Raw genomic sequence first — 25,623 nt, forward strand, 5'->3', positions numbered from 1 at the left:
AAATTGTGCTGATCTTGCTCACAAAATAAAATTACAAGCAAACATCCAATCTTCCTTCTAATAGTTTCAGACTTAGAAACTTTGCATTAAATACTTCACACCAATCTATTATTATGCAGTATTTCTAACAATATTTTCATATACAGTTTTAGCCAGATTTGAAATTAAAGTTCTTCAGAGCCTCCTTGTTAGGTCACTTGGTAGAGCATGCAACTCTTGACCTTGTGGTTATGAGTTCAAGCCCCACATTGGGCATAGAGCTTACTTAAAAAAAATAAAATAGGGGTGCCTGGGTGGCTCAGTCGGTTAAGCATCTGACTTTGGCTCAGGTCATGATCTCACAGTTTATGAGTTCGGGTCCCATGTCGGGCTCTGTGCTGACAGCTCAGAGCCTGGAGCCTCCTTCGGATTCTGTGTCTCCCTCTCCCTGTGTCCCTCCTCCACTCAAGCTCTTGTCTCTCCCTCTCTCTCTCTCTCAAAAATAAATAAACATTAAAAAATATTTTTTTAACACATTAAAAAAAAATAAGTAAAAGTTCTTCAGAGTTGAATAAAAACTTGACTGACATTTGACCAAATCCAGTTAAAGTACAAACTTTAAGATAAGTTGAATTAGCATGAAACAAACAATAAGAGAAAATGACTTAGGCAAATATGAAAATTTAAATTATTTTATTATAAAAATTTATATAAACCATAAAAACAACAGTTAAAAATAAAGCCTAAACAGAATTAAGCCAGTACACAAAACATTTCAAACAAAAACCTGATCAGCTTCTTTGAAATTATTCGTCTTTTAGGTATCTGATGACTCCTAGACCTAAAACAGCAATTTCCATTACTCTTAGGCTATGAAATATTAAATAGTATGTTTAAAAGACAAACAAGATTTTCAAACTTAAGGATTCACAAATACTTGCCAGGTGACCACCAAAATCTGTGTGTAATTAACAAAGTTATAAATCCAGAATACAAAATCTACCCGAAATCATCTAACCAAGTACCAAACTACTTAAACGAGACTCAGCTTCTGAGATGGCATAAAGAAAAAATTAAAATCTTCAGGTTTTAGTCAGTATACACCTGTTTGTTTTTGTCAATATACTTTTAAAAACAAATCAAACCAGCCACCATTCCTGAAAGCCCTTCTTACATTGTACTGGAATTTGAAAGGACTGCTAATAACTTCAAGTTCACATAAAAAAATAGGGGTTTTTTTCTCATTGAAATTACAAATAATTTTTCTTCTGAACCTTTAGCATTTGTCAGTAGTAAACCCAAAGCTTCTAGAGAACAGTTCTCCAACATTATTGCTTTTTTTTTTTTTTCCCCTCATTACAAAAGGAAAGAATTCTATCTGGGGGACCACACTGAACCGTAAAAAAATCCATTCTCCCCAAGAGAGTCCCCCTCTGAACCCAGACACCGGCTTTCACAAATCAGCTCTCACACAACTATCTCTGAAGAAAGAGTTGCCGCCAGAGTCCTGCACCCACTCTCCTCACTCACTCAAGATCGGACTTTGCACTTACTTATTCGGTGACAAACTGTTACTATTTGGATGACTGTGTCCAGACACGGAATGATGTCAGAGAAAAGAAAACATATCTGTATCTGCAGCTAATCTGAATTTCGACAATCGGGAGTTTATTTACATGACCACTGTAAAAGTCAGCTGCGGAATCAAGGAGGATGGTCTATGTTGAATAATGCCATCACCGCACAGTTGCTTTCTCCAAAACTGCACTCAAATGTCACGGGTCGTGCATTCACAGTAAGAACCTAGTCACGGGTAACAGAGTCCAAAGCCTGTGATCAGTCAGGACGGGCTGACTGACAAATGAGCACCTCATTTAAAAAAAAAAAAAAAAAAAAAAGTCACTAACTGATTTGTGCTTTCTTCTCTTCTCCCTTTGTGGCCAAAAACCAGTCAGAAACGATTTGGGGTACATTACATAGAATGACTCCCTCAAAAAAAGCAGTCTCCCAAAAGCACAGGACGAGGATAATGGTTTAGAAATCTTTCCTGTAAGAAATGTCAGTAAAAATTATCCCACACATGCTGTATTTTTTCGGGGCCTTCCCAACACAGACTCTGCCATACAATTTCTATTCATAGGCTCGAAAAGATGGGCAGAGTGTGGGGGCGGGTGGATCTTACGATCATGCTGATGCTTTCAGTTTCTTTTTCTTGGCCTTCAGCACCGGAGGCAGCGAAATCTTAAAGGCTGTCCTGAAATGACACAGAGGACCACACTCTTCAGTGCTCTAGACTTTTCCAGTGTGAGCCAGCCACACAGCCTGCCGGGGGATACTTACTCGCAGGTGGTGCAGATAGGACTGAAATTGCAGAATACTGTAAATTGAACAAACAAAATAAACAGGATGTTGGAAAAAACCACAGTTATTTTCTGACCACCCCCCACCCCCGCACAACACACAAAAGGACAACCCTGTGCTTGAACTTACTTGACAAGCACACAGAACAGACATAGCCAATTTCAATAAGATTTCGATGACAGAAGCAAGCAGCCCGGTAGTCCACGTGAATCGGGGGTGGGAGGATTAACTGAGATCTTTGATCTTGATCGGGAAGAAAAACCCACTGGGGGGGGGGGGAAGGCAAGGAAGATAATTTTATTTAGAACATGGGGGAAAAGTAACCAGAAGTCAGGATATAAATATCAAATATTAGCCAGTGAACACTAAGGAGAATAAATTAGGATCTTCCTTAAAAGTCCATCAAGAAATGCATTTTTATCCATCTCCCAGCGACCCAGCACATCCACACACGGGCACCGTTCTGCGAACAGTCCTACAACCTTCTGCACACAGCCACCTCCAGAGACCACCTGAAGTGCGTGCACCCTTGTAGGTTCCAAACCCCCGGGGCCACCATTTGCTCCTTCTTCTTCCAATTACTGGCCTCAGCCACCTTGCTCCCATTCATTCCCCCGGAAACGGGGTCTGTCCCTCGGACTCCAGGTGTCAGGCTCCTTACCAGTAAATACTGCAGGAGGGAGGGCATCTGAGGCACCTTCAAGTACAGTCCCCCTGTGATGTCACAGGCCTGCAAGACATACAAAGGGCTCTCTGCCGAACTGGCACGTGCTTAAGCTTTTCTAGAGGGATGGAATTCTCACCAGGTCAGGTCTCCAAAGGAGGATATGACTGAGCAAATCAAAAGGGAATGTTCTCCCAGGGTGAGGGAGGACCACAGGCTTCCCGCTACCTCTCCAGGTGTCCAGCTATCTTCTCCCCCACCCAGGCACCCCACTCTTTCACCCTTTGAAGACCTCAGTGTAGCACAGTATATGCCCTTTCTCCTGTGTTGGCTACTGATAAAATCTTTATTCCTGCCATGTTTACTCGTTTTCATTATATTTTTTAGCAACAGCTTTGAGATACTTCATAGGCCATAAAATTCAGCCTTTTAAAGTGTGTAATTCACTACTTTTTACTGTATTCAGCGTTACGCAACTGTCACCACTATCTAGATCCGGAACATTTCCTCACTCCGAAAAGAAACCCCAAACCTGTTAGCAGTCACTCCCACCCCCTTCCTCTAGTCCTGGGCTACCACTAGTCCACTCTCTAGCTCTATGGATCTGCCTATTCTGGACACTTCGGATCAACGGACTTAGGCAACATGGGTCCTTTCCTTAGCATCGTGTTTTCAAGGTTCATCCGCGTTGTGGCACGTTATCAGCACTTCATTCCTTTCCATGACCAAATGCTATTCTATTGTATGGTTATACCACAATTTGCTTAACCCCATTCATCTGTTGACGGACGCTTGGGTTCAAACGGGGGAAGACAGAAGAGTCAACCAGGTAAGTAAACGCAGAAATAACGTCACAAGTTATCGTTTCTACGAAGAAAAATGAAGCTGGGTAAGGGGACGGGGAGTGACACTAGACAGTCAGGGAAGGCTTCTCTGAGGAGGTGACTCAAATGAGGAAAAGCCTCAGAGGCAGAGGAAACAGCAAGTGCAGACAGCCTCAGGCTGCAGCGGGCCCGTGGTTTGAAAGCAACAGCAAGGAGCCCGGTGTGGCTGGAGCGAAGTGGGAGACGCCACGCGGACAAAAAGATACCCGGAAACCGTATCGCGTAGGGAGTACAGATGGCCACGGGAAGACTCTGGGTTTTCGTCCATCCCGCTGGGATGCCACGGGAGGGTTTTGAGCAGGTGGGTGACAAGATCTGATTTGAAAGCTTCGTTCTGACCGCTGTGCTGAGAACCCACTTGGGTGGGCGTCAGCAAGGAAACAGAGGCCAGTCAACAGATCTTACCAGCTTCCGCTTGAGTGGTAGTATGAAGCGGAAGACACACGGTGGGATTCAGAGACTATTTCAAAGATCAAACCGACAAGATTTGCAAGGGTAGGAAAGGAGAAGAAGAGAAGAAACAAGTTAGAGTCAGAATTGTGGCCTGAGGCGCTGACGGTCTGAGCTGCCAGTTGCTGAGATGGGGATGCCCCTGGGAGGCAGCATGAAAACCTCAAGTTCCGATTTTGACATGTGAAACCTGACATGCTGCTGGCGGTCCAGGGGGAGATGCGCATATACAGCTGAATACTCAAGTCTGGAACCCACAGAGCCTGTGTCTGACCCACGCATATAAATGTGAGGGCCAGGGAGGCAGAGCTGGGATTTTTTCCTTTTATTTATTTTTTTTAATGTTTATTCATTTTTGAGAGGGAGAGAGAAGGAGGGAGGGAGGGAGGGGGAGAGGGAGAGGGAGAGGGAGAGGGAGAGGGAGAGGGAGAGGGAGAGGGAGAGGGAGAGGGAGAGAGGGAGAGGGAGAGAGAGAGAGGGAGAGGGAGAGGGGGAGAGAGAGAGAGAGAGAGAGAGGAGAGAGAGAGAGAGAGAGAGAGAGAAACAGAGCGTGAGCAGAGGAGGGGTAGAGAGAGAGGGGGAGACACACAATCCAAAACAGGCTCCAGGCCCCGAGCTGTCAGCACAGAGCCCGACGCGGGACTCGAACCCACAAACCTCCAGATCGTGACCTGAGCTGAAGTCGGACATTTAACTGACTGAGCCCCCCAGGCGTCCCGCAGAGCGGGTATCTAAATTCATGGCACAGGCAAGATCTTCTAGGAGTTAGCAGACGCTGTGTAGGCTGAAACGTGCAGTTAAAACACGTACTCAACCTTTTTGGTTTTTTAATTCTGAGATATAACCATACGCACAAGACTATACATACATAACATGGAAGTATGGTTTTGATACAACGAACACCATGTACCTACCGCCAAGTTTAAGAAATAAGATCGTTCCAGAACCTCTGACTCTAGTGTGCTTTCCAACTGTATCTCGTACTCCGCATCCTCAGTAGTAACCTAAACTCCGCGTTTTCCAGTTTTGTGCTTTTAACTGATCTTTTAGGAAATAATATTTCTTGTGGTCAAAAAACATTTATCTGAAGTTCAGCAGTATCTTTAGTCTTCTTCCCCCCCTTTTTGATTTAATTAAACCTCTTTTCCACACGTTTGATTAAAAAGCAACATCCAACAGTGCCATCCAACAGAAATATAATGTGGGCAATAATGTGAAATTTAACATTTTCTAGCCGCATAAAAAAGGGGAAAAAAACAGATAAAATTAATTTTAATAACATTTTATTTAACTCGGTATATTCAGAGTATTATCGTTTTAACACGTAATCAATTCAGAAATCTTTACATTCTGTTCTTCACACTACGTCTTTGAAATTCACTGTTTATCTTGCACTTAACGGCACATCTCGATTCAGACCAGACTCATTTCAAGAGCTCAACAGCCATGTAACTATCACGTAGGACAGCACAGATGTGGAGTTATGATCCAGTCTTTATAAAACGCTCTACTTGGTGATCATTCTTCCACCTATACCTTGTGTAGAGAGAGATCTGTCATGCTGTTCGCCTAAGATTAACAACGGTAATTTGAAGGCGACAGGATTTGAAGGGATTTTTTTTTTCCCCTTTAAAAAATACTTTCCTGTGTCGTTGGACTTCATTTCAATGTGTGAGTCACTTTCACAGAACCAATCAAAGTCACTGTGTGGAGCATAAACAAACATTTTCAAGGAAGCGGAGAGCCGTTCACCTGAAACTGCTGTGACGCCGCGTGTCAACTATACTTCAGTAAGAAAAATCAACTAAAACAAGGACCAGGAAATGCGAGTGCCCCAAGCTGCAGCAGCACACAGGCCAACCCTGCAACCGGGTGCAGGCCGGTGAGAAGCATTCCCAAGAAATCAAGAGAGCACACCGTGCTCCCTGGACCACCCCCACCGCGCTTTCCTTGAACACGTACCTGTTGGAGGAGTCCCGAATCCGAGTCTAAAACACAGGCATCGATCAAAATATTCTGAAACGAACATTCCGGACACATGATAAGAGGAATAAGAATGACTAGCTTACACCGGGTAACTACTGTGTGCTACACTCTCAAAATGCCTTACGTGATCCACAGGATACTCTACAAGGTAGATACTGCGCATCTGCAGCTGAAGCACCCAGGCCCTGGCCAGGCCGCGGTCACAGAGCCGGTAGAAGGCAGTGCTGTCACCCGCCCCCTCCAGTCTGCCTGTCCCCAAAGCCCAGGGTCTTTCACTACAGCATGCGGCTGCTCCAACATGGAGAATATTACGCATGGACATGGGAGCATGTGGGGCTTAAAACTGAAGCTTTAAGAAAGTTTTTCTTAACATGTCAAAGAAGAAAATGTCTTAGTGATAATTCATTTGAATTAGTGACAATTCACTCAAATATTTGCCAGGTAAAAATATCAAATCTTTCTAAGACCTCCCCACGCACACAGATAGAGAAACTGAGGCAAGGGATGGCGTGAATTGCAAAGTAGGGATTCTTAGCCTGAGGCCCAAAGATGGGTCCAAGGATGGGCTAGACAAGGGTTCCACGAATTCCACGAAACTAAATGCAAAACTGGGTTTCAGAGTACCTTTTTCTGGGGACCCCTCGGATTCTCATGGGCTCCAGGACCCAAAACAAAGAAACGACTAGTACAAAATATGAATTCCAGATTCCTAATCCACTGATGAGGCCAGTTAGTCAGACTACCTTTCTATGGAGGTCATTCAAAAAATAAAATTAATTCCTTCATAAGGAAACAAATATTCTTTAAAAAGAATGCTCTCCCTAGCGGGGGGAGGGGGAAAGAGAGAAAGGCAGGCAAACTAAGAAACAGACTCTTAACTACAGAGAACTAATGGTTACGGGGGGGGGGGGGGGGGGGGGGAGTGAGGACGGGGGGAGGGGGGAGAAACAGGTGATGAGCACAGGGTGTCATGTGAGTGCTGAATCCCTAGACTGTACCCCCGAAACTAGTATTACACTGTATGGGAACTAACTGGAATTTAAAAAAAAATTGCAAAGAAAAAATACTCCCAATTCACCTGCTTCTGTGCTGCGAAAATGACATTCATGAAGTTCATGTACTGCAGTGCGCTGTCTTCCGCAGCCTTAATCACCTGGAAATCATATCCACGTGAATACCTTGCGGGTACAGCCAAGTTCTCTGAATTAGAATTCATCTGCCTCGTTACCATTATTACATACTATCTATAGCATAAAGATGACTGCAGCAATTTCCCCCAGACCCTACCGCTCAAGAGAGGATCCTTGTTCGATAGTTTCTAGAGAGCACCTGTTGGGGCACATATATACCCTCACACCCAAAATACACACACACACACACACACACACACACACACACACACCCCAGGATGATCACCTAGTGTTCAGGAAACTGCTCTTTTTTTAAAAAACAAACTCCACACCCAATGTGGGGCTCAAACCCACGACCCCAAGATCAAGAGTTACGTGCTCGGGCCCCCTGGGTGGCTCAGTCGGTTAAGTGTCCAACTTCGGCTCGGGTCATGATCTCACAGCTCGTGGGTTCGAGTCCCGTGTCGGGCTCTGTGCTGACAGCTCAGAGCCTGGAGCCTGCTTCCGATTCTGTGTCTCCCTCTCTCTCTCTGACCCTCGCCTGCTCACATTCTGTCTCTCTCTCTCAAAAATAAATAAACATTAAAAAAAAAAAAAAAAAGAGTCACATGCTCTACCATGCAGGCACCCCCTGCAATCTGCATTTTGATTCCACAGTACCTGGGGAGGAAATCTTGTATCAATGAATTTGCATGTACATCCTCCTTCGTGCTGACTTCATAGATTTCTGCTCTCTAACCAAATATCTACAGAGGACACTGAAGCAGTTTCCAATCCTGAGTTTTAAACAGTGCTCTCATGAGCACCCACATACACACTTTACACGACCCCGACTAGCTCCAAAAGTAATCAGGGAGATTGCTAAAGTATATGCACATTAAATCTTGACAGAGGTTACCAAACTTTCCTCCAAAACAGTTGTACCAATTTACCCTCCATTGCAATTCAAGAGAATAACCAATCGCCAACACTCCCATCATCCCTGGGAACTGCCCGTTTGTGCTGAGCAAGAAGGAAACAACGAAAACCCCGTTACTGGACGTTTATACTTCTGCGCTTACTAGGAAGGCTGGACGACTTCTCAAGCGCTAACTGGCCATCCACATTCCTTCTTCTGCAGATTGCTCATATCGTCTACCTGTTTCTTTACAGTAAACCTTAACTTTTAAAACTTAGTTTAGAGCCCTTTTTCATTTTTAGAACCATGACATTAATCCTCTCTTAGGCAGCTATGCTGAAAATACTTTTCCTAATAGTTTTCCTTTCCTTCTTGTTTTGGGGGCTTATTTTTTTTGAGGTCTTCAGGTTTTCTTTAAAGTTTCACATCATGCTCAGCAAGGTCCTTCCCTATCCAAGATGCATATAAACAGGTATTTTCTTCCAGTGCTTTTATGACTTGAATTTTTACAGTGAAATGTTTGATTTACTAGATTTATTTGATTTGATTTACAAGATTTAGATGTGGGCATGAGCTCTAGGTGGGTTTTCCCCCAAATGGCCAACCAATTGGCCCATTACCTTCAACTGAATAATTCATTTTCTTGCCACAAACTTAAGGGCTTCCTTTCCACAAGTCAAAGAACTCCATTGACCTGGTTTTTCTCTGGATTCTAGTCTTTTCCATTTACCCTGTGTCTACTACTGTGCCAGAATCACAGTGTTACTACAGGTTTGCCATGTGCTTTAATGCCTGACAGGGCAAGTTCCTGCTTATTATTCTCTTTCAGAAAGCATTTGTCTATTCTCATTGATTTATTTTTCCAGATAAACTGTTGAATTTTTCTTTTTTTTTTTTTTTTTTTAAGATTTTATTTTTAAGTAATCTCTACATTCGATGTGGGGCTCAAACTGACAAGCCAAGATCAAGAGTCACACACTCTACCAACTGAGCCAGCCAGGGACCCCTTACTCTTGAATTTAATTCCCCCCACTCTGCTATGAAAAATTAAAAAAACCTCATTAATATTCTGAGAATGCATTAAATTTATAGTTTAACTTTGGAAAAATTGACATCCAAGAGTAAAATTTGGCTCTCCATTCAATTCTCTCATGTCTCTCAGAGTTTTAGTTTTTCATCATAATCAGTTTTACACATTGTTGATTTATTCTGGATATTCAATATTTATTATAAATGGGTCTTGGGGCACCTGGCTGGCTCAGTTGGTTAAATGTCTGTCTAGCTCTTGATTTCGGCTCAGGTCATGATCTCACAGTCATGTGCAGGGCTCAGCACTAATAGCGTGGAGCCTACTTGGGATTCTCTCTCTTCCTCTTTCTCTGCCCCCCCCTTTGCTCTCTCTCTCAAAATAAGAAAACTAAAAAAATAAATAGATAAATGGGTCTTACTTCCCGTTATGCTTTCTAATAGGCTGCCATTGGTATATAAACACAGTACTGATTTTTTCTTAATCTTACCAAAATCCTCGATTTCATTTCTTGATTATCTATAAAAAGATAAAAACAGATTACAATTTAACTGAATCTTATTAAACGTATTATAAGGTTTTCCAACCAATTTTTTTAAACAGTCCACCAAAATTATAGCAGTAAGATAAGGATTACAGGCCTCACAAAAAACCATAGACTCCTACCTTTAACCTCCTTGTTCATTCTGTGAATATCTTATTTTTTTAGCATTAAGGAATTTTAAAATATTATTTGATTTCATAGATATTTATAGTAAACGGGAAAATAACCTCAAATTTTAAATCAATCCAGCATCCACTTAGCTGAAAAAAGAAATGCTCCACTTTCCACGTTAATAAACACACAAGAGGGATTGGGGGTTTCCAATTACCAACCGCAATTAACTGGGCTTTGTAACCTGACCAAAACATGATCTTTGTCCCAGAATATTAAAATTACCAGGATATGATCCTTCTGTGATTGTCCACCACATCCTACATGTGAATATACTGGGACCACCAGTAAGTCAATAAGCCAGATAAGGTAAGGAATGTGAAAACCACACACAGATGAGAGGCACCCCCAAAGCCCAGGACAGAGGAATCTCTCAGTACTCTCCCAAAAAAGAAATCAAATTACACAAGACTAGGAGAACATCACACAAACACAGACAACATCAAAACGCTCAGGAAGGTGTTCACTCTACGCTAAGTTCAAATAACCTGTGGGCCTGTGGAAAAACCCGCTCACGAATTAAGCCTCAGGATCAGTAAATGGCTCCTATAATCAAACACACTGTTACTAATTTGCAGAAGGCAGAAGAAACAAACACACCCACCCCAGGCTGCAAGATACAAGCACCCCCAAGAATCTGCTGGGAGCAGGACATACTAGAGAAAATAAGAGTTTTCTTTTTTTTACATTTCAAGTTTGTACAGCTTATTTTAAAAATGTTCTAAAGCCAAGATAAACTATTTTTTGATTACCCACCACTTTAGAATACTCAAGCCTTTCACTAATATGGACACCCAAGGTTCTCAAAATTATCACAAGAAAGGTATGTTTCATGCACAAGACACCTTCTGAACGACTAAAACACCAAGGATACAGCAAAGAGCTTTGGCGAGGGATCCCGCCAGCAGAGTTTCCGTATGTTGACCCTTTATGTCACCTGCAAATAATAATAAAGTTAAAAAGTCAATTACTGGGCATTTTCTTGGACTAAAATAATTTTCAAACCAAAGCATTCATCCTGAATAAAACCAGACAACATGTCCGAATCAGGCTTAAAAACACAGAGATCTGTTCTCAGTATTGCTTAAATAAGCAATTTTTAACATTTTCTCAATTTAAAATATTCTGAGGGGATACAAAGTCTCAGTTTGGGATAAGTTCTGGGAATGGACAGTGGTGATGTTTGTACACCATGTAAATGTACTTAATGTCACCGCACCGTACATTTTTAAATGGCTAAAGAGTAAATTTTATGTTATGTGTATTCTACCACAATAAAAAATAAATAGGAAACACCCTGGGGTTATCTGGAAAGGTTCAGGTTTGTTATGACCTAAAAGGGACGAAAGGTCATGTACAGCACCTGATCTGAGTCTCTCTCTCCTCCGTCCCATCACCCCTCTGCCTCCCGCCCTTGGAGAGCTGCCTGGCTTGTGGACAGCGGGTCGAGCAAGCCCTCTAGCTGTGGCAAGCAGGGACGATGCTGGCAACTTATTTGACGCCTTGAGTGAAGAGTTAAGCAGCTCAAGAGGGTGGAGATCCCAGATGGACATCTGGCCTGCAGCTGGTCCTGGAGCACTGATACCCCTGCCCGTGGGTGAGGTCAGACCAGGAATCCTGTCTTGAACACCATACTGAAAAGTTGAGACTTTACCCTGGAGGCCAGTGGTTCTTGAAGTGTGATTCTGGAACCAGGTATAGGAGCATCACCCAGGAACTTAACAGACACACAAATTCTTGGGACCACCCTCGACCCACAGAATCACAAACTGCAGGGTGGGACCCAGCATTTTGTTTTAACAAGCCCCCAGGAGACTTTTACCAGCTTTACTGGGGTATAACTGACAGATCATAAAATTCACTCCTTTTAAGAAAACAATTCAGTGGTTTTTAGTAAATTTAGAGAGTTGTACACAATTACCACAACCCAATTTCAGAACATTTCCTTTTACCCCAAAAGATCCCTTGGGCCGGTCCCAATCGCATGGTGCTGCCCCGGCCCCAGGAAACCACGAACCTACTTCCTGTCTCTAAAGAGTTCCCTTTCCCTTCCAGGTGATTCTGACACGGGCTACGGTTTAAAAAACACAGCCTACGGGCAATAGGGAACCAGTAACAGCCTTTAAGCCAGGAAACAGCAGCTCTGATTTTCAGAAAGATAACTATGAGTGGAAAGACCTGAATGGGGACAGACAGAAGTCAGTGAACAGAAGCCACTACAATGATCTAGAGGAGCAGTGCTCGACCTGAGCAACTGTGCCCTATAGGGGATATTTGGCAAAGTCTGAGACATTTAGTTATCACAACTGGGGGATGTTATGGCATCTAATGGGTCTAGGCCAGGGATGCTGCTAAATATCCTCCAAAGCACAGGGCAGTTCCCACAACAGAGAATTATCCAGCCCAAAATGCCAACGGTGCTGGGGTTGAGCCAGATGACAGAGAATTGGGAGGCAGATTTTGGAGGTACTTCTAAGGCTAAACTAATGGGATATCATGGCTGACTAGATGGTGAATGTGAGCAGCAAAGAGTCAAAAATGAACGCTTTGAATTTGGAAACGTAGGTGGAGGGGTGTGGCAGAAACTGGGGGTGGAAATGGCGGTGTGACTGGGAGGGAAAGATAATGAACGCAGTCTGGGGTGTGTCAGCCAGACTGTGGACCCCTCTGTGGAGACATTTGCTGGAAGAAAGGCTACATTAAAGATCAAGACTGGGAAGTGTTCACATAGAAATGATAATTAAAGGTAAGAGCGGATGAAAACATACAGAGGAAGAAAAAAGAAGAATATAATGTGCAGAATTAAAAAACCTATTTTTTTATGGGACAAGATGAAGGAAAAGTCAGAGATGGAAGAATGGTCCTAAAAAGAGGAGAAACAGGACAAAAGGATATCCTTAGACGCTAAGAGTGTGTTTCAAGAAGTAGAGGCTGGCGGACAGTGGGAGAGGCTGGCGAGGTCAGGCAACCGGGGCTCAGGCTTGGATGAAAATGATTTTACAAAAGAAAAGAGAGAGAACGCAAGTAAACAGTCCCAGGAACCCCAAGTCTCTCGACTGCGAGCCTCAAGGACCTCCACATTCAACTGCCGATTGCACAAAAATATAATGGGCAAAGAAATCCATTACTCTTGGTCATGAGATCTTTAATTTCTTCAGCAATGACGTCATTCGCTGCTGTGAACAACTCGTATTTGCCGTCTTTGCTCCCTGAGGGGCTGAATTCAGAAGGAGGGTTGCCGGGGTCTCCAAAGAAGTCTCCAAGTCTGCCATTCTTCCCAGGATATAAGAATCGACTGAAACGGGGGGGGGGGGGGGGGGGAACACGAGTTACACCAGGACTCTGTCCTCACTGAACACCCAGATGAAATTCAGCACAGAAAACAAACAAAAACCACGCCAATTCTGCCTCGCAAGATTCTATAATAATTGGCAAACGCGAGTCTACCACTGGACAGTGTTTCAATGATCCCCCTGTTTTCTCAAAAGTGAGAGGAAATAAAGCCGGCCCCAGTCTCTCGACATGCTTCGAGGTGGTTCTCATCCTACTTTCTCAGATGCCAGTCGGGAGGAGAGTCATACCAAATTCTATCTTAGGGCTGGTTTACTATTTGAGGGGTATTCACCTACCCCCCGTAATACAAATCTGGTCCTGAAAAGATCCTCCCAGTGCTTCATGATTTTTATAGTAATCCTGTAAAACACAGCTTTGATTTCTCTAACAACTGACCACTGTGCCTTTTATAGTTTTTCTTTTGATATCTTAACCAAATCAGTGAGGTGTCTTACATTCAATTTTTTTTTTTTAACTTTTTTTTAACGTTTATTTATTTTTGAGACAGAAAGAGACAGAGCATGAACGGGGGAGGGGCAGAGAGAGAGGGAGACACAGAATTGGAAGCAGGCTCCAGGCTCTGAGCCATCAGCCCAGAGCCCGACGCGGGGCTCGAACTCACGGACCGCGAGACTGTGACCTGAGCCGAAGTCGGACGCTTAACCGACTGAGCCACCCAGGCGCCCCTCTGAAAACTGCATGGTGATCATGGGAGCGAGGGCACTTACTTGGTGGCTCACGGGCTCTTTCGACACAGCCGAGAGAGCAGCCCCGAGAAACGAGGACGGAGGATCACCCACCTCATATGAAACAGGCTGGTACACGAGAGTCACTTCTCCCACAATGTGACTGACATCTAGTTAAGACACACAAGAACTGTGTCTTGCCCGGAGAATCAGATTCTATGGTCAGTGTATGCGCGCAGAGTAAATATGGTCAAAATTAACAGTGAAAATATGTACCGTGTACACGGTCATGTCTGCAGGGAAGCTCCACACCTACACACCCGTCCCGACGTGACTCACGTGCAGCCAGGTTCTACACTCGTGTTAGAAAAGGTCACTGTTGGGGCGCCTGGACGGCTCAGTTAGTTGAGTATCTGACTTTGGCTCAGGTCATGATCTCATAGTTTGTGGGTTCGAGCCCCACATCGGGCTCAGTGCCGACCGCTCGGAGCCCGGAGCCTACTTCGGATTCGGTGTCTCCCCCTCTCTCTGCCCCTCCCCTACCTGTGCCCTCCCTCTCTCGAAATTAAATAAATAAACATTAAAAAAGGCAGAAAGATAGAAAGAGACAGAAAGAAAAGAAAAGGAAAGAAAAGGAAAGGAAAGGAAAGGAAAGGAAAGGAAAGGAAAGAAAAGAAAAGAAAAGAAAAGAAAAGAAAAGAAAAGAAAAGAAAAGAAAAGAAAAGAAAAATTAAGTTAACTGTTTCTTCTGCTGAGCACCAGATGGGACAGTTGGCCTCAGTTAAAAGCCTACATAACAAGAAAAACCCTCATCTGTAAACACCAGAATCACACCCAGAGCAGTAAAATATTACACTCTGAGAAGTACGCAGGAGTCAAGACTGGCTGAGAGGAAGCGGAATCACACCTGCCCTCTGGAGCAGACCCACAAGGACAACAGGATAGGAGCGACCTGCCCCACTTGATAATCGTCCCTGTTCTTTGCCTACAGAGTATGGCTGACTCCATGTAAGTTACCTGTGCACATGATGCAACTCTATCAGATGTCAGCTAATGAGGTTTCCGACACTCATTCCTTTCAAAGGTACACGTACTGATTCTTGACGCTGTCAGTATTGTTCAACGCTATAGAAAAATATCTTTTTTGCACTACAGGAAAGGAACAGTACATGCCGACTGGCATCAAAATCTCACAAGTGTGAAGCCCTGAACAGGTACTCACGACAGTCATACCTTTCTTGAATGTGGCTTGCTATCACGGCAAGTTTGTTGGAACGATTCATGAATAAATGAGAATTTCCCAGCACCATCACAGCATCTATGCATTTTGATAAAGTAAACTGTTGAAAAATAGAAACCATAAGAAAAGATAAAGCAGGTACCCAAATAACTAGGTTAGGTCTTGAAATGATAAAGACTTCATTTAAATTTTAGACAATTATTCACTGCTGAAACTCGCTCAGGAACCCCCTCCTCCAAAGCCATAAACCAAAACACTTGAAAGTTAGTTTTCTAATTTTATTTATCTGAAATGATTTCTACATCAGTGCATTATTCCACAAATATTTTCTGTACGACATTTAAGGAAAACAAACATGTTACACATTCTATGATAAAATTACTAGAAAACTACCACCACGCAGAACAGATGATTAATATACATACCGATTAAATTAGTGATTTGTAAAAGTTTTCCATTCATTCAGTCACTAAGTATGCTAAGCACCTGTTATATGCCAGGCAAAGATCCCTTCTTCCATCGAGCTTACATTTTCTTAAGCACTAATATTACTAAAACATGTAGGTGAATATATTTATAATCCTGGAATAAAGCATGTTTCTCTTAAAGGAAAAAATACTTCAGGCAGCAAATAAAACACTGATAAATTCCACTTTATTTAAAAAAAGTACAACAAACCTATTAAAATTTCTATATGGCAAAAAAAGTGACTATAAACAAAAGTGAAAGGCAAATTACAAACTGGAAAAAAAAACTGCAATATATGACAAGCAAAAGGTGAACTTTCTAATATAAAGAGTATCCACAAATCATTAAAAAAAATAATACCCAGAGAGGAAAATGTGCAATGCCCCAAGAGAGAATGGGCCATCAAATATACTAAAAGCAAACTGAGATAACTTTTATGGTACATCCTATGGGCAAAAGATAAGACAAGGAAAGAGAGAAGTGCCAGGGTGACTCAGTCAGTCAAGCGTCTGCCTCTTGATTTCAGCCCTGGTCGTGATCTCACCTTTTGTGAGATCAAGTCCTGCATTGAGCTCCATGCTGACAGCACAGAGTATGCTTGGGATTTCCTCTCTCTCTCTCTCTCTCTCTCTCTCTCTCTCTGCCAAGCCCCCGTCTCTCAAAAATAAATAAATAAACTTAAGAAAGAAGAGGGGGGCACCTGGGTGGCTCAGCTGGTTAAGCATCTGACTCTTCGTTTCGGCTAAGGTCATGATCTCACAGTTTGTGAGTTTGAGCCCCATGTCTGGCTCCACACTGACAGTGCAGAGTCTGCTTGGGATTCTCTCTCTCCCTCTCTCTGCCCCTCCCCTGCTTGTGCTCTCTCTCTCTCTCTCTCTCTCTCAAAATAAATAAGCTTAAAAATTTAAAAACAAAACAAAACAAAAACAAGGCAAGAGAACATCTTATTTGGGTACAAAAAAAAAAAAGGAATTCTCATATTCCACTGATGAGAGTTCAAAATAAAAGTTTTTTGAGGCGTAATAGGGTAATATGCAGTGATGTGCTGGTCTATACGATGGAAAACTATTCAACAACAATAAAAAGGAATGCATTACTGTAACAACTTGGACAGATCTCAAAATAATTATGCTGAGTAAAGAAATGAGACCAAAAGAAATCCCACTACATATTGTTTGATTCCATTTATATAAAAATCCAGAAAATGCAAACTAGTCTATAATGACAAAACAGATGACTGGTTGCCCAGGGGCAAAGACCAGCAGAGAGAAGTAGGCAGGATAAAGGAACATGATGAAACTTCACAGATTTATATGTTCATTATTTTGATTGTGATGATAATTTCATGAATGTAAACATATACAAAAACATATCAAACTGAACACTTTAAATATATGCTATCCATTGCATGTCAGTTATATCTCAATACAGCCGATTTTAACTTTGATTTTTCTTTTTATTTACTTTTTTTAAGTGTGCTCTACGCCCAATGTGGGGCTTGAACTCAAGACCCCAAGATCACAAGTTGCATGCTCTACCAACTAAGCCAGCCAGATGCCCCTGGATAAAGCTGACTTTAAAAAAGACACCATTAAGAAAATGAAGAGACAGGTCACAAAGTCACAGATCCGGAGAAAATATCTGTGAATCATATACTTGGAAAAAGACTTATATCCAGAATATATGAAGAATTCTTACAATTCAGTAATAAGAAAACAAACAGCCCAATTTTAAAATTGGGCGTAATAACTGAATATGCATTTCAACTAAAAAAATATGACGGGGCGCCAGGGTGGCTCAGTCTGTCAATTGTCTGACTCTCGATCTCGGCTCAGGTCATGATCTCATGGTATGTGAGATCGAGCCCCATGTCAGGCTCTGCACCGACACCATGGAGCCTGCTTGGGATTCTCTATCTGCCCCTCTCTCTGCCCTTCCCCCGCTCACAGTCTCTCTTTCTCTCTCAAAATAAATAAATAAACTTAAAAAAAAAAGAAAATATGACGCCTAATAAGCATACACTATATACATAATACACATACATTATATCTGTATATATAACAGTCATGAAGGAAATGCAAATTAAAACCCCAATGAGACACCACTACTTACTTACTAGAATGATTATTTAAAAAAAGACATGTGTTGGCAAGGATGTGAAGAAACTACAACTCTTACACACCTCTCAAAGGAATCGAAAACGGCGTACCCACTCCACTCTTTAAGTCTGGCAGCATCTTAAAAAGTTAAAACTAAACTCACCACATGACCCAGCAACTCAACTCATAGGCATCTAGCTACTCAAGAGAAATGCAAACATATGTCCACAAAGACTTGTTTGAGAATTATTTGAGCATTATTCCTAACAATCAAAAAGTGGAAACAATCCAAACATTCATGAACAGATGAACAAGAGGTATAGCCACACAATAAAATACTATTCAGTAATAAAAAGGAACCAGCAATACGTACTACAACATGGATGAACCTCAAAAATATTAAGTGGAAAACAAAATCAAAATAGTGCATATAACCAAAACTCACCCGATAGGAAAAACATCATTCAAAACTTTAATAACCATTAAAAATTTAATTCATAGTTTAAAACCTCCCCCAAAAGCAAACTCCAGGCCCAGATGATTTCATTGGCATTTCAAGAATGGACACCTGGCGTGCCTGGGTGGCTCAGTCAGTTAAGTGTCTGACTTTGGCTCAGGTCATGATCCCTCTCTTCCCGAGTCTGAGCCTGCGTCAGGCTCTGTGCTGACAGCTCGGAGCCTGGAGCCTGTTTCAGATTCTATGTCTCCCTCTCTCTCTCTGCCCCTCCCCTGCTTGCACTCTGTCTCTCTTGCTCTCAAAAATAAACATTTTTGGGGGCGCCTGGGTGGCTCAGTCGGTTGAACGTCCGGCTTCGGCTCAGGTCATGATCTCGCAGTTCATGGGTTGGAGCCCCACATCGGGCTCTGTGCTGACAGCTCAAAGCCTGGAGCCTGCTTCTGATTCTGGGTCTCCTGCTCTCTCCCTGACCCTCCCCTGCTCATGCTCTGTCTCTCACTGTCAAAAATAAATAAACATTAAAAAAAATTTTTTTTAATAAATAAAAATAAACATTAAAAAAATCTTTTTTAATTAAAAAAAATAAAATAAAAAAATAAAGAATTGATACCAAATTCAAAATAATCTGTTCCAGAAAACAGAAAAGAAGACTTCCCAATTCATCTTACGAAGCCAGTATCACTCTTGTGTCAAAACCAGCCAAAGGTGGGACGCCTGGGCGGCTCAGTCGGTTGAGCGTCTGACTTTGGCTCAGGTCATGATCTCGTGGTTCATGGGCTCGAGCCCCATGACGGGCTCTGTGCTGACACCTTGGAGCCTGGAGCCTGCTTCGATTCTCTGTCTCTCTGTCTCTGTCTGTGTCTCTCTCTGCACTCCCCACCCCCGTCAAAAATAATATAAACATTCATTTCTTTTAATTTATATGGAAATGCAAAGGAACTAGAATAGTTAAAAAAAATAATTTTGAAAAAGAAGAAGAAAGCGGGAGGAACCAGCCAGCTGGAGCCCAAGACTTACTATCTAGCTATCTTAATCAACACTCTGTGGTACCGGTGGAGGGAGAGACAGAGAGCGCAAAGGAACAGAAAGAGCACCCAGAAATAAACCCACACCCAAGTCACCCAATAAACCCATCACCCAAGTGATTTCTGACGAGGCTGCAAAAGCCATTCAGTGGGGAAAAGGTAATCTTTTCAAATCTGGCGCCGGAGCAAATGGGTTACACAGAGGCAAAAAAATGAAAGCTCAACTTAAATTTCACAGCTTGTTCAAAAAAAATAATTCAAAGTGGATTGTGGATTTATTTGGTCGTTTTCTCTAGGATTTCATTTTTAAGTAATCTCTACCCCCGCCCCCCAACGTGAGGCTCGAACTCTCGACCCGGAGATCATGAGCTGCACGCTCTGTGGACTGAGCCGGCCCTCCTGGATTATGCATTTACACGTAGAACGTTTCACAGAAAACGCTGCAGAAAATCTTTAAGACCTAGAGCAAGGCTGAGAATTCTTATAGCACCAGAAGCACAAGCTGCATTTTTTAAATATCGAGAAACCGGGCTTGATCAAAATTGAAAATTTTCTGCTCCGTGAGAGGCCACCAGAAGAGGATAAAAAGACAAGCTAAAGCTTGGGAGAAAATACTTGCCAGCAAGATATCTGACAAAGGGCTTATATCTAGGACATGTTTTTCAAATCTCGAAATTCAATAGTTAAAAATAACCCTAACACCCCAATGAGAAAATGGACTAACGACATGAAAAGACACGTGAGGAGGCCGATCTGTGTGGCAAATAAGCCTACGAGAAGATGTGCAGCATGTCTAGCTATTAAGGAAATGCGATTAAGACCACGATAAGGTGGCATTCCATGCTCATTACAACGGCTAATATAAAAGACAGCGACCACATCAAACGCCGGTGAGGAGAGGGACAAACGGGATCCCTCACGCTTGCTGGTGGGAGCGTACAGCCATTCTAGAAAACAGTACAGCAGTTTCTCATCCAACCAAACGTGCGATCATCACGCAGCTGCGATCCTGGACATTCATCCCACAGAAATGAAAACTGACATCCACCCAAAAACCTCCATTCAAATCTTCAGAGCAGCTTTTTATGTAGTAACCAAAACCTGAAGAAAACCACCCAAATGCCAAAGCTTTACCAGGTGAGTGACGAAACGAGCTGTGGCATATCAGTCCGCGGAACACCGCTCAGCCATAAAAAGGGCAAACTTTGATACATGGAACAACCTGGATGGATCAAGGGCATTCTGTTTTGTTTTTAAATGTTTAATTTTATTTTTGAGAGAAAGAGCACGCATGCGTGGAGCGTGGGGTAGGGCAGAGACGGGGGGCGGGGGGGGGCAGATAAAGGACCCAAAGTGGGCTCTGCGCTGTCAGCAGGGTTCAAACTCATGAACTCCAAGATCGTGACCTGAGCCGACATCAGGCGCTTATCCGACTGAGCCAGCCAGGCACCCCAAGAGCATTCAGCTGAGTGAAAAAAGCCAACCTCAAAGGCTACACACTTTATGACCTATTTACGTAACAGAACTATAGCACTGGAGAACAGATTAGATCAGCATTTATTAGGGTTTAGGGACCAGGACTGTCTAAAGTGTAGCAACTATATTATTATTACTATTTTTTTTTTAATTTGAGAGAGAGAGAGAGAATGCATGACTGGGGGAGATGGGTGGAGGGGGAGAGAAAGAGAGAGAGACAGAGAAAGAGAGAGAAAGAGAAAGAGAGAGAGGAGAGAGAGAGAGAGAGAGAGAGAGAGAGAGAGAGAGAGAGAGAGAGAGAATCTCAAGCAGGCTCCACTCCCAGTGTGGAGCCCAACACGGGCTCCATCCCACGACCCTGGGATCACGACCTGAACTGAAAGCAAGAGTTGGACACTCAACCAACTGAACGACCCAGATGCCCCAGGTGTAGCAACTATAAAAGGAACACAAGTGACGGGGGGCCCGGATGGCTCAGTGGGTTAAGCATCCTACTTCAGATCAGGTCATGATATCATATCACAGTTCACAAGTTCGAGCCCCACATCAGGCTCTATGCTAACAGCTCAGAGTCTGGAACCTGCTTCCGATTCTGTGTCTCCCTCTCTCTCTGCCTCTCCCCTGCTCACACTCTGTCTCTCTCTTTCAAAAATAAATAAACATTCAAAAAAAGTAAAAATAAAAAAAAGGAGCACTGTGATGAAACAACTCTCGTCCTGACTGTGGTGGTAGTTCCACAAATCTATACATGCGACAGGGACAGCATAGCACCGCACGTACACACGCATGGATGGGAATCTGTTGTGATCCGAATAAGGTCTGAAGAGCATACTGGTGTCAGTTTCCTGGCTTCACTCCTGTACTTGAGATACAGGAGGTGTTACCACCGGAGGAAGCCGGAGCAAGCGTGCACGGGGCCTCTCTGCACCATTTTTTTAACAATTTCTTATGAGTCTGTAATTATTTCAAAATAAAATACTTCAAAATAGATTTTTTTTAAAGGCCTACATATTGCATGGAATATGCGAAATGTCCTGAAAAGGCAACATAGAGACAGATAGCAGATCACTGGCTGCCTGCAACTAGGGGGTAGAAGCACTGACTGTGAACAGGCATGAGGGAACTTTTTGGGGGTGATAGAAATAGCCTAAGATGAAAGTGTGGTGGTGGTTACGTTATTTTATTATGATTTTTACTAAAAAAGCATCGAATTGTACATTAGAATGGATGAGTTTTATGGTATGTAAAGGACTTTACTATAGCTGATTTTTTTTTTAAAAAAAAGCAATATAAACACACACTCAATTAAACCAGAATTATCCAAAGGCCTCCTCAAGCAATCTTACCTGAGATTCCTTTAATCCTTGTTTCCCCCACCAAATTGGGTTGGTATCAACTATGATAACCAGAAGATTCAATTCATCTTCTGAAAATATTAACAAAAAATAAAAACGTTAGCCTCACGGAAGCAGAGCAAAGCTAACATTCCCAATTTGTAAATTAAACCCACACCAGGCACCACCACTTGCCTTTACATGTGTATCAACCTACAATCGTGAAATTAACAAAAGGCCATGTTCTTTTAATAATCTAAAGCTCTGTGGGCCCTTAGCAGGCTCTTGCCTGCTCTCTGCACCCCTACATCTTTGATGCACTAGAACGGAAGCTCCGTGAGGGGGGGACTCTTCCTCCTCTGCTTGTAGCACAACTGCCTAACATGTGGTAGACGCCCAATAAATACCTAACAAACGAAGCCCAAATATTCATTTTAAATGCCTGGTCAAGCACAGAACGCACCGATTAACCAGTTAATATGCAACAGTGGTAGAATTTCAGGCACGGAGGGGTTGAAGGGAGACACTGGACTCAGTTTGGCCTCAAGTCTATCAAATATACTAGCAGCGAGGCCAACTGTGATTTGGAACCAAAATTTTTTTTAACTAGGCTCCACGCCCAGGGCAGAGCCCAACACTGGGCTTGAACTCACAACGCGGAGATCAAGACCCGATCTGAGATCAAGGGTCAGACACTTAACCCACTGAGCCACCCAGGCACCGCAGGAACCAATTTTTAAAAGGTGAAAACCAAAGAGGGAAAAGCAATTGCTAAGTAAAGATTTTACTAGGAATAGGCTACTCTCCAGAGTTAGGCACAACTAGACAGGCGAACAACACCATGAATTCATTCAACAAACACTGTCACTAAATACCAGTGTCAGGTGCTGGGGATACTGGGTTCAAGCCCTCAAGGAGTCTAAATTCTAACCGAGGTGAGAGACACACAAACCCGTAAGTCCTTGCCGTTATGAAAAACCCAGGATGCTCGTTTAATAGCAAAAAGCAGTAACGCCTTTCCTGCCCCCCAAACCTCCTTCCTGCAGTTCCACCTCCTGTATCCGGATAATCCTCACTCCTTCGGAGAGTTCTGCTCACATATCCAAATCCTATTTACCCTTCAAAGCCCTAAGCCAGTGCTACCTCTTTCCTCCAAGAACCCTCCTCAGGTCTTCCAACAGGTCCTGTCTCCCCCAGCTGAGGACAGGAGTCCTCTGCATCAGCCACTGGCACATGTAATACTAGAATCGCATTCTGTGCTGACAACATACTGAGGGAAATATCATCAATTATAACACGTACCCTCTCTCTCTTTTTTAAATGTTTACTTACATATTTTTTAGGGGGAGGGAGGGGCAGAGAGAGGGAGACAAAGAATCCCAAGCAGACTCCAAGCAGTCGGTGCAGAGCCCGATGGGGGACTCGAAGGACTCGAACATACGAAGCGTGAGATCATGACCAGAGCCGCGATCAGGAGTCGGGCGCTTAACCAACTGAGCCACCCAGGTGCACCTCTTTCTTTTTTTTTTTTTTTTTTTCTTTTAACATTTAACAGTTGCTAAAAGCAGGACGGTATCTTATAACATTTCTCTTAGTGGTATCCTAAATAAAAACGTATCTCATCATCGGTAGCGTCTTAGAGGACCTGAAGTATGGCATTCCTGCTCTGCAAATGAAAGTAACTGGCGCGAAGTCACATGACCCGCTGGCAAGTAGCCAAACACCCTGCTATGAAGACAGGTCTGCTGGACTCTAAAGACTAGCTTTTCAATGCCTCACTGGCCGCTTTGACCCTCTTTTAACGACACTCAGAACTCACTGCCTCATTTTACAGCTAGTTGTGTTTCTGATCTCTGTTGCCAGCTCTGCTAAATCTAGCCCGCCAGACCGGACTCCTTACAGAATGAGGATTTTTGCTAACCCTAGGGTGAAATAACACATGCAAACCACACGCACAAAGACGCCTAGCACAGAAGCAGCACTTAGTAACTGTCTTTCACAGGACTTCCTGTGAAAGACACGCCTCCACCCGTAAGCCCACACTCCTTTGGCCTCATTCCCCATGAGGCCCCATCCCACAATTCTCAAGGTCACTCCCTGCCACCACCCGAAGCCTGAGACGAAGACAAAGTGCTGCCTTTCAGGAGAGACGGGTATCCATACACCCGGCACTGCCCTGTGATTTTTCCTTCTTTGGGCCACGCCAGGCCTGCCTCTCTCACAGCCCTGGGGTATCTTAAAAAAAGATAAAGGAAGCATGGGCAGTTGTTACAGCCTCTGAAATGATCTATTTCCACTCTTGCTGCCACGGTCCCTTCTCCACACAGCAGTCAAAGTGACCTTTTAAAATTATAAATCAGGGACGCCCGGGGGGCTCAGTCGGTTAAGCGTCCGACTTCGGCTTAGGTCACGATCGCACGGTTCCTGGGTTCGAGCCCCATGTCGGGCTCTGTGCGGACAGCTCAGGGCCTGGAACCTGCTTCGGATTCTGTGTGTGTCTCTCTCTCTCTGCTCCTCCCCCACTCATGCTCTGTCTCTCTCTCAAAAATAAATATTTTTTAAAGGTTTTTGAATTATAAATCAGATGGTACCAACTCTTTGCTTGAGACCCTACAATGGCTTCATATTACACTTAAAAACAAAGCTCAACCTCTTTACCTTGGCCCACAAGGGCCATGCATCTGCCTAGCTCTCTGATCTCATCCTTTTAGCTCATTTCGCTTCCACCACGCTGGTCTCTTTTTTTTCTTAAGACATTAGGCTCTACAACTGGTAGTTTAACGTATGGATGAAAGTCTCTCCTTTCTATCCCTCAAGTTCCCCATTTCCATCTCACTGTAACGCAGTGGCTCAACTTGCCACGGCGCCTTCGCATAGTCATTCAAGACTCCGTTTCAGTACCGGAGCTCTTATCGGAAGTAGATGCGCCTCGACCATCCAGTATACGTCTTCACACCTCTTGTCGCCCTTCGAAGCTATTCTTATTTACTTGCCTACTGTCTGCCTCGCCCGCTACCCTCCCCGTACCCTCCCCGAGGGCCCTTGTCTGTCATGTTCTCAGCCGTACTGCGCAGCGCATGAAATAACGCCTGGCACACAGGACGCCGTTCAGAAATATTTACTGAATAAATGAATTCTTTTGCTACTCCCCTAAAGACCAAACACGTTGCACCCGGCCCCCGACATAATGCTCCACCTGGGTGGTCCTGGCAAGGCAGAGCCCGCCCAGTCCCGGGGTCGGGGGGTCCCTCCCAGCACGGCCCTCACCGTCTGACACCATGGCAGCCAGGATCCCCCCACGCCCCGGCAGCAAGCAGCCAAGTATTCCTCCCGGCTCCTGGGCACCCCGACTTCCGGCGCCGCCGCGTGACGCAAAGGCGGCTCCGCCCAGGCCTCGCGCCGTACCCACGG

General features: G+C 43.6%; 1 protein-coding gene across 3 annotated transcripts; it reads right to left on the bottom strand.

Annotated features, from left to right (window-relative positions):
• Window positions 1-655: 655 nt before the first annotated feature.
• GTF2H3 (general transcription factor IIH subunit 3) lies at window positions 656-25,575 on the bottom strand. 3 transcript variants are annotated; one of them, XM_053901937.1, is made up of 13 exons: window positions 25,480-25,575; window positions 22,225-22,304; window positions 15,347-15,453; window positions 13,223-13,389; window positions 10,969-11,031; window positions 10,046-10,075; window positions 9,870-9,898; window positions 7,403-7,477; window positions 6,301-6,354; window positions 3,002-3,070; window positions 2,470-2,605; window positions 2,320-2,356; window positions 656-2,233 (listed from the first exon to the last, which is right to left on the bottom strand). In XM_053901937.1, exons 1-13 carry the CDS (start codon window positions 25,490-25,492, stop codon window positions 2,164-2,166), a joined length of 930 nt encoding a protein of 309 aa, XP_053757912.1. In that variant the 5' UTR covers window positions 25,493-25,575; the 3' UTR covers window positions 656-2,163. The 3 variants fall into 3 exon arrangements, with proteins under 3 accessions (XP_053757912.1, XP_053757914.1, XP_053757913.1); XM_053901939.1 differs by having other exon boundaries at window positions 25,409-25,505; XM_053901938.1 differs by lacking the exon at window positions 3,002-3,070.
• Between the last annotated feature and the right edge of the window lie 48 nt (window positions 25,576-25,623).

The sequence above is a fragment of the Panthera pardus genome, unplaced genomic scaffold (genome assembly GCF_024362965.1).
Source record: "Panthera pardus isolate Hobbes unplaced genomic scaffold, ASM2436296v1 HiC_scaffold_15, whole genome shotgun sequence".
Lineage (NCBI taxonomy): Eukaryota > Metazoa > Chordata > Mammalia > Carnivora > Felidae > Panthera > Panthera pardus.

Excerpts from the sequence above, each read along its gene's own strand:
- GTF2H3 (XM_053901937.1), bottom strand. Across the intron at positions 15,454-22,224 it reads AAGGATTAAAGGAATCTCAG|TTTACTTTATCAAAATGCAT; the intron begins GTAAGATTGCTT and ends ATTTTTCAACAG. Across the intron at positions 10,076-10,968 it reads CCTCGCCAAAGCTCTTTGCT|ATATTCACAGAATGAACAAG; the intron begins GTATCCTTGGTG and ends TAAAAAAATAAG.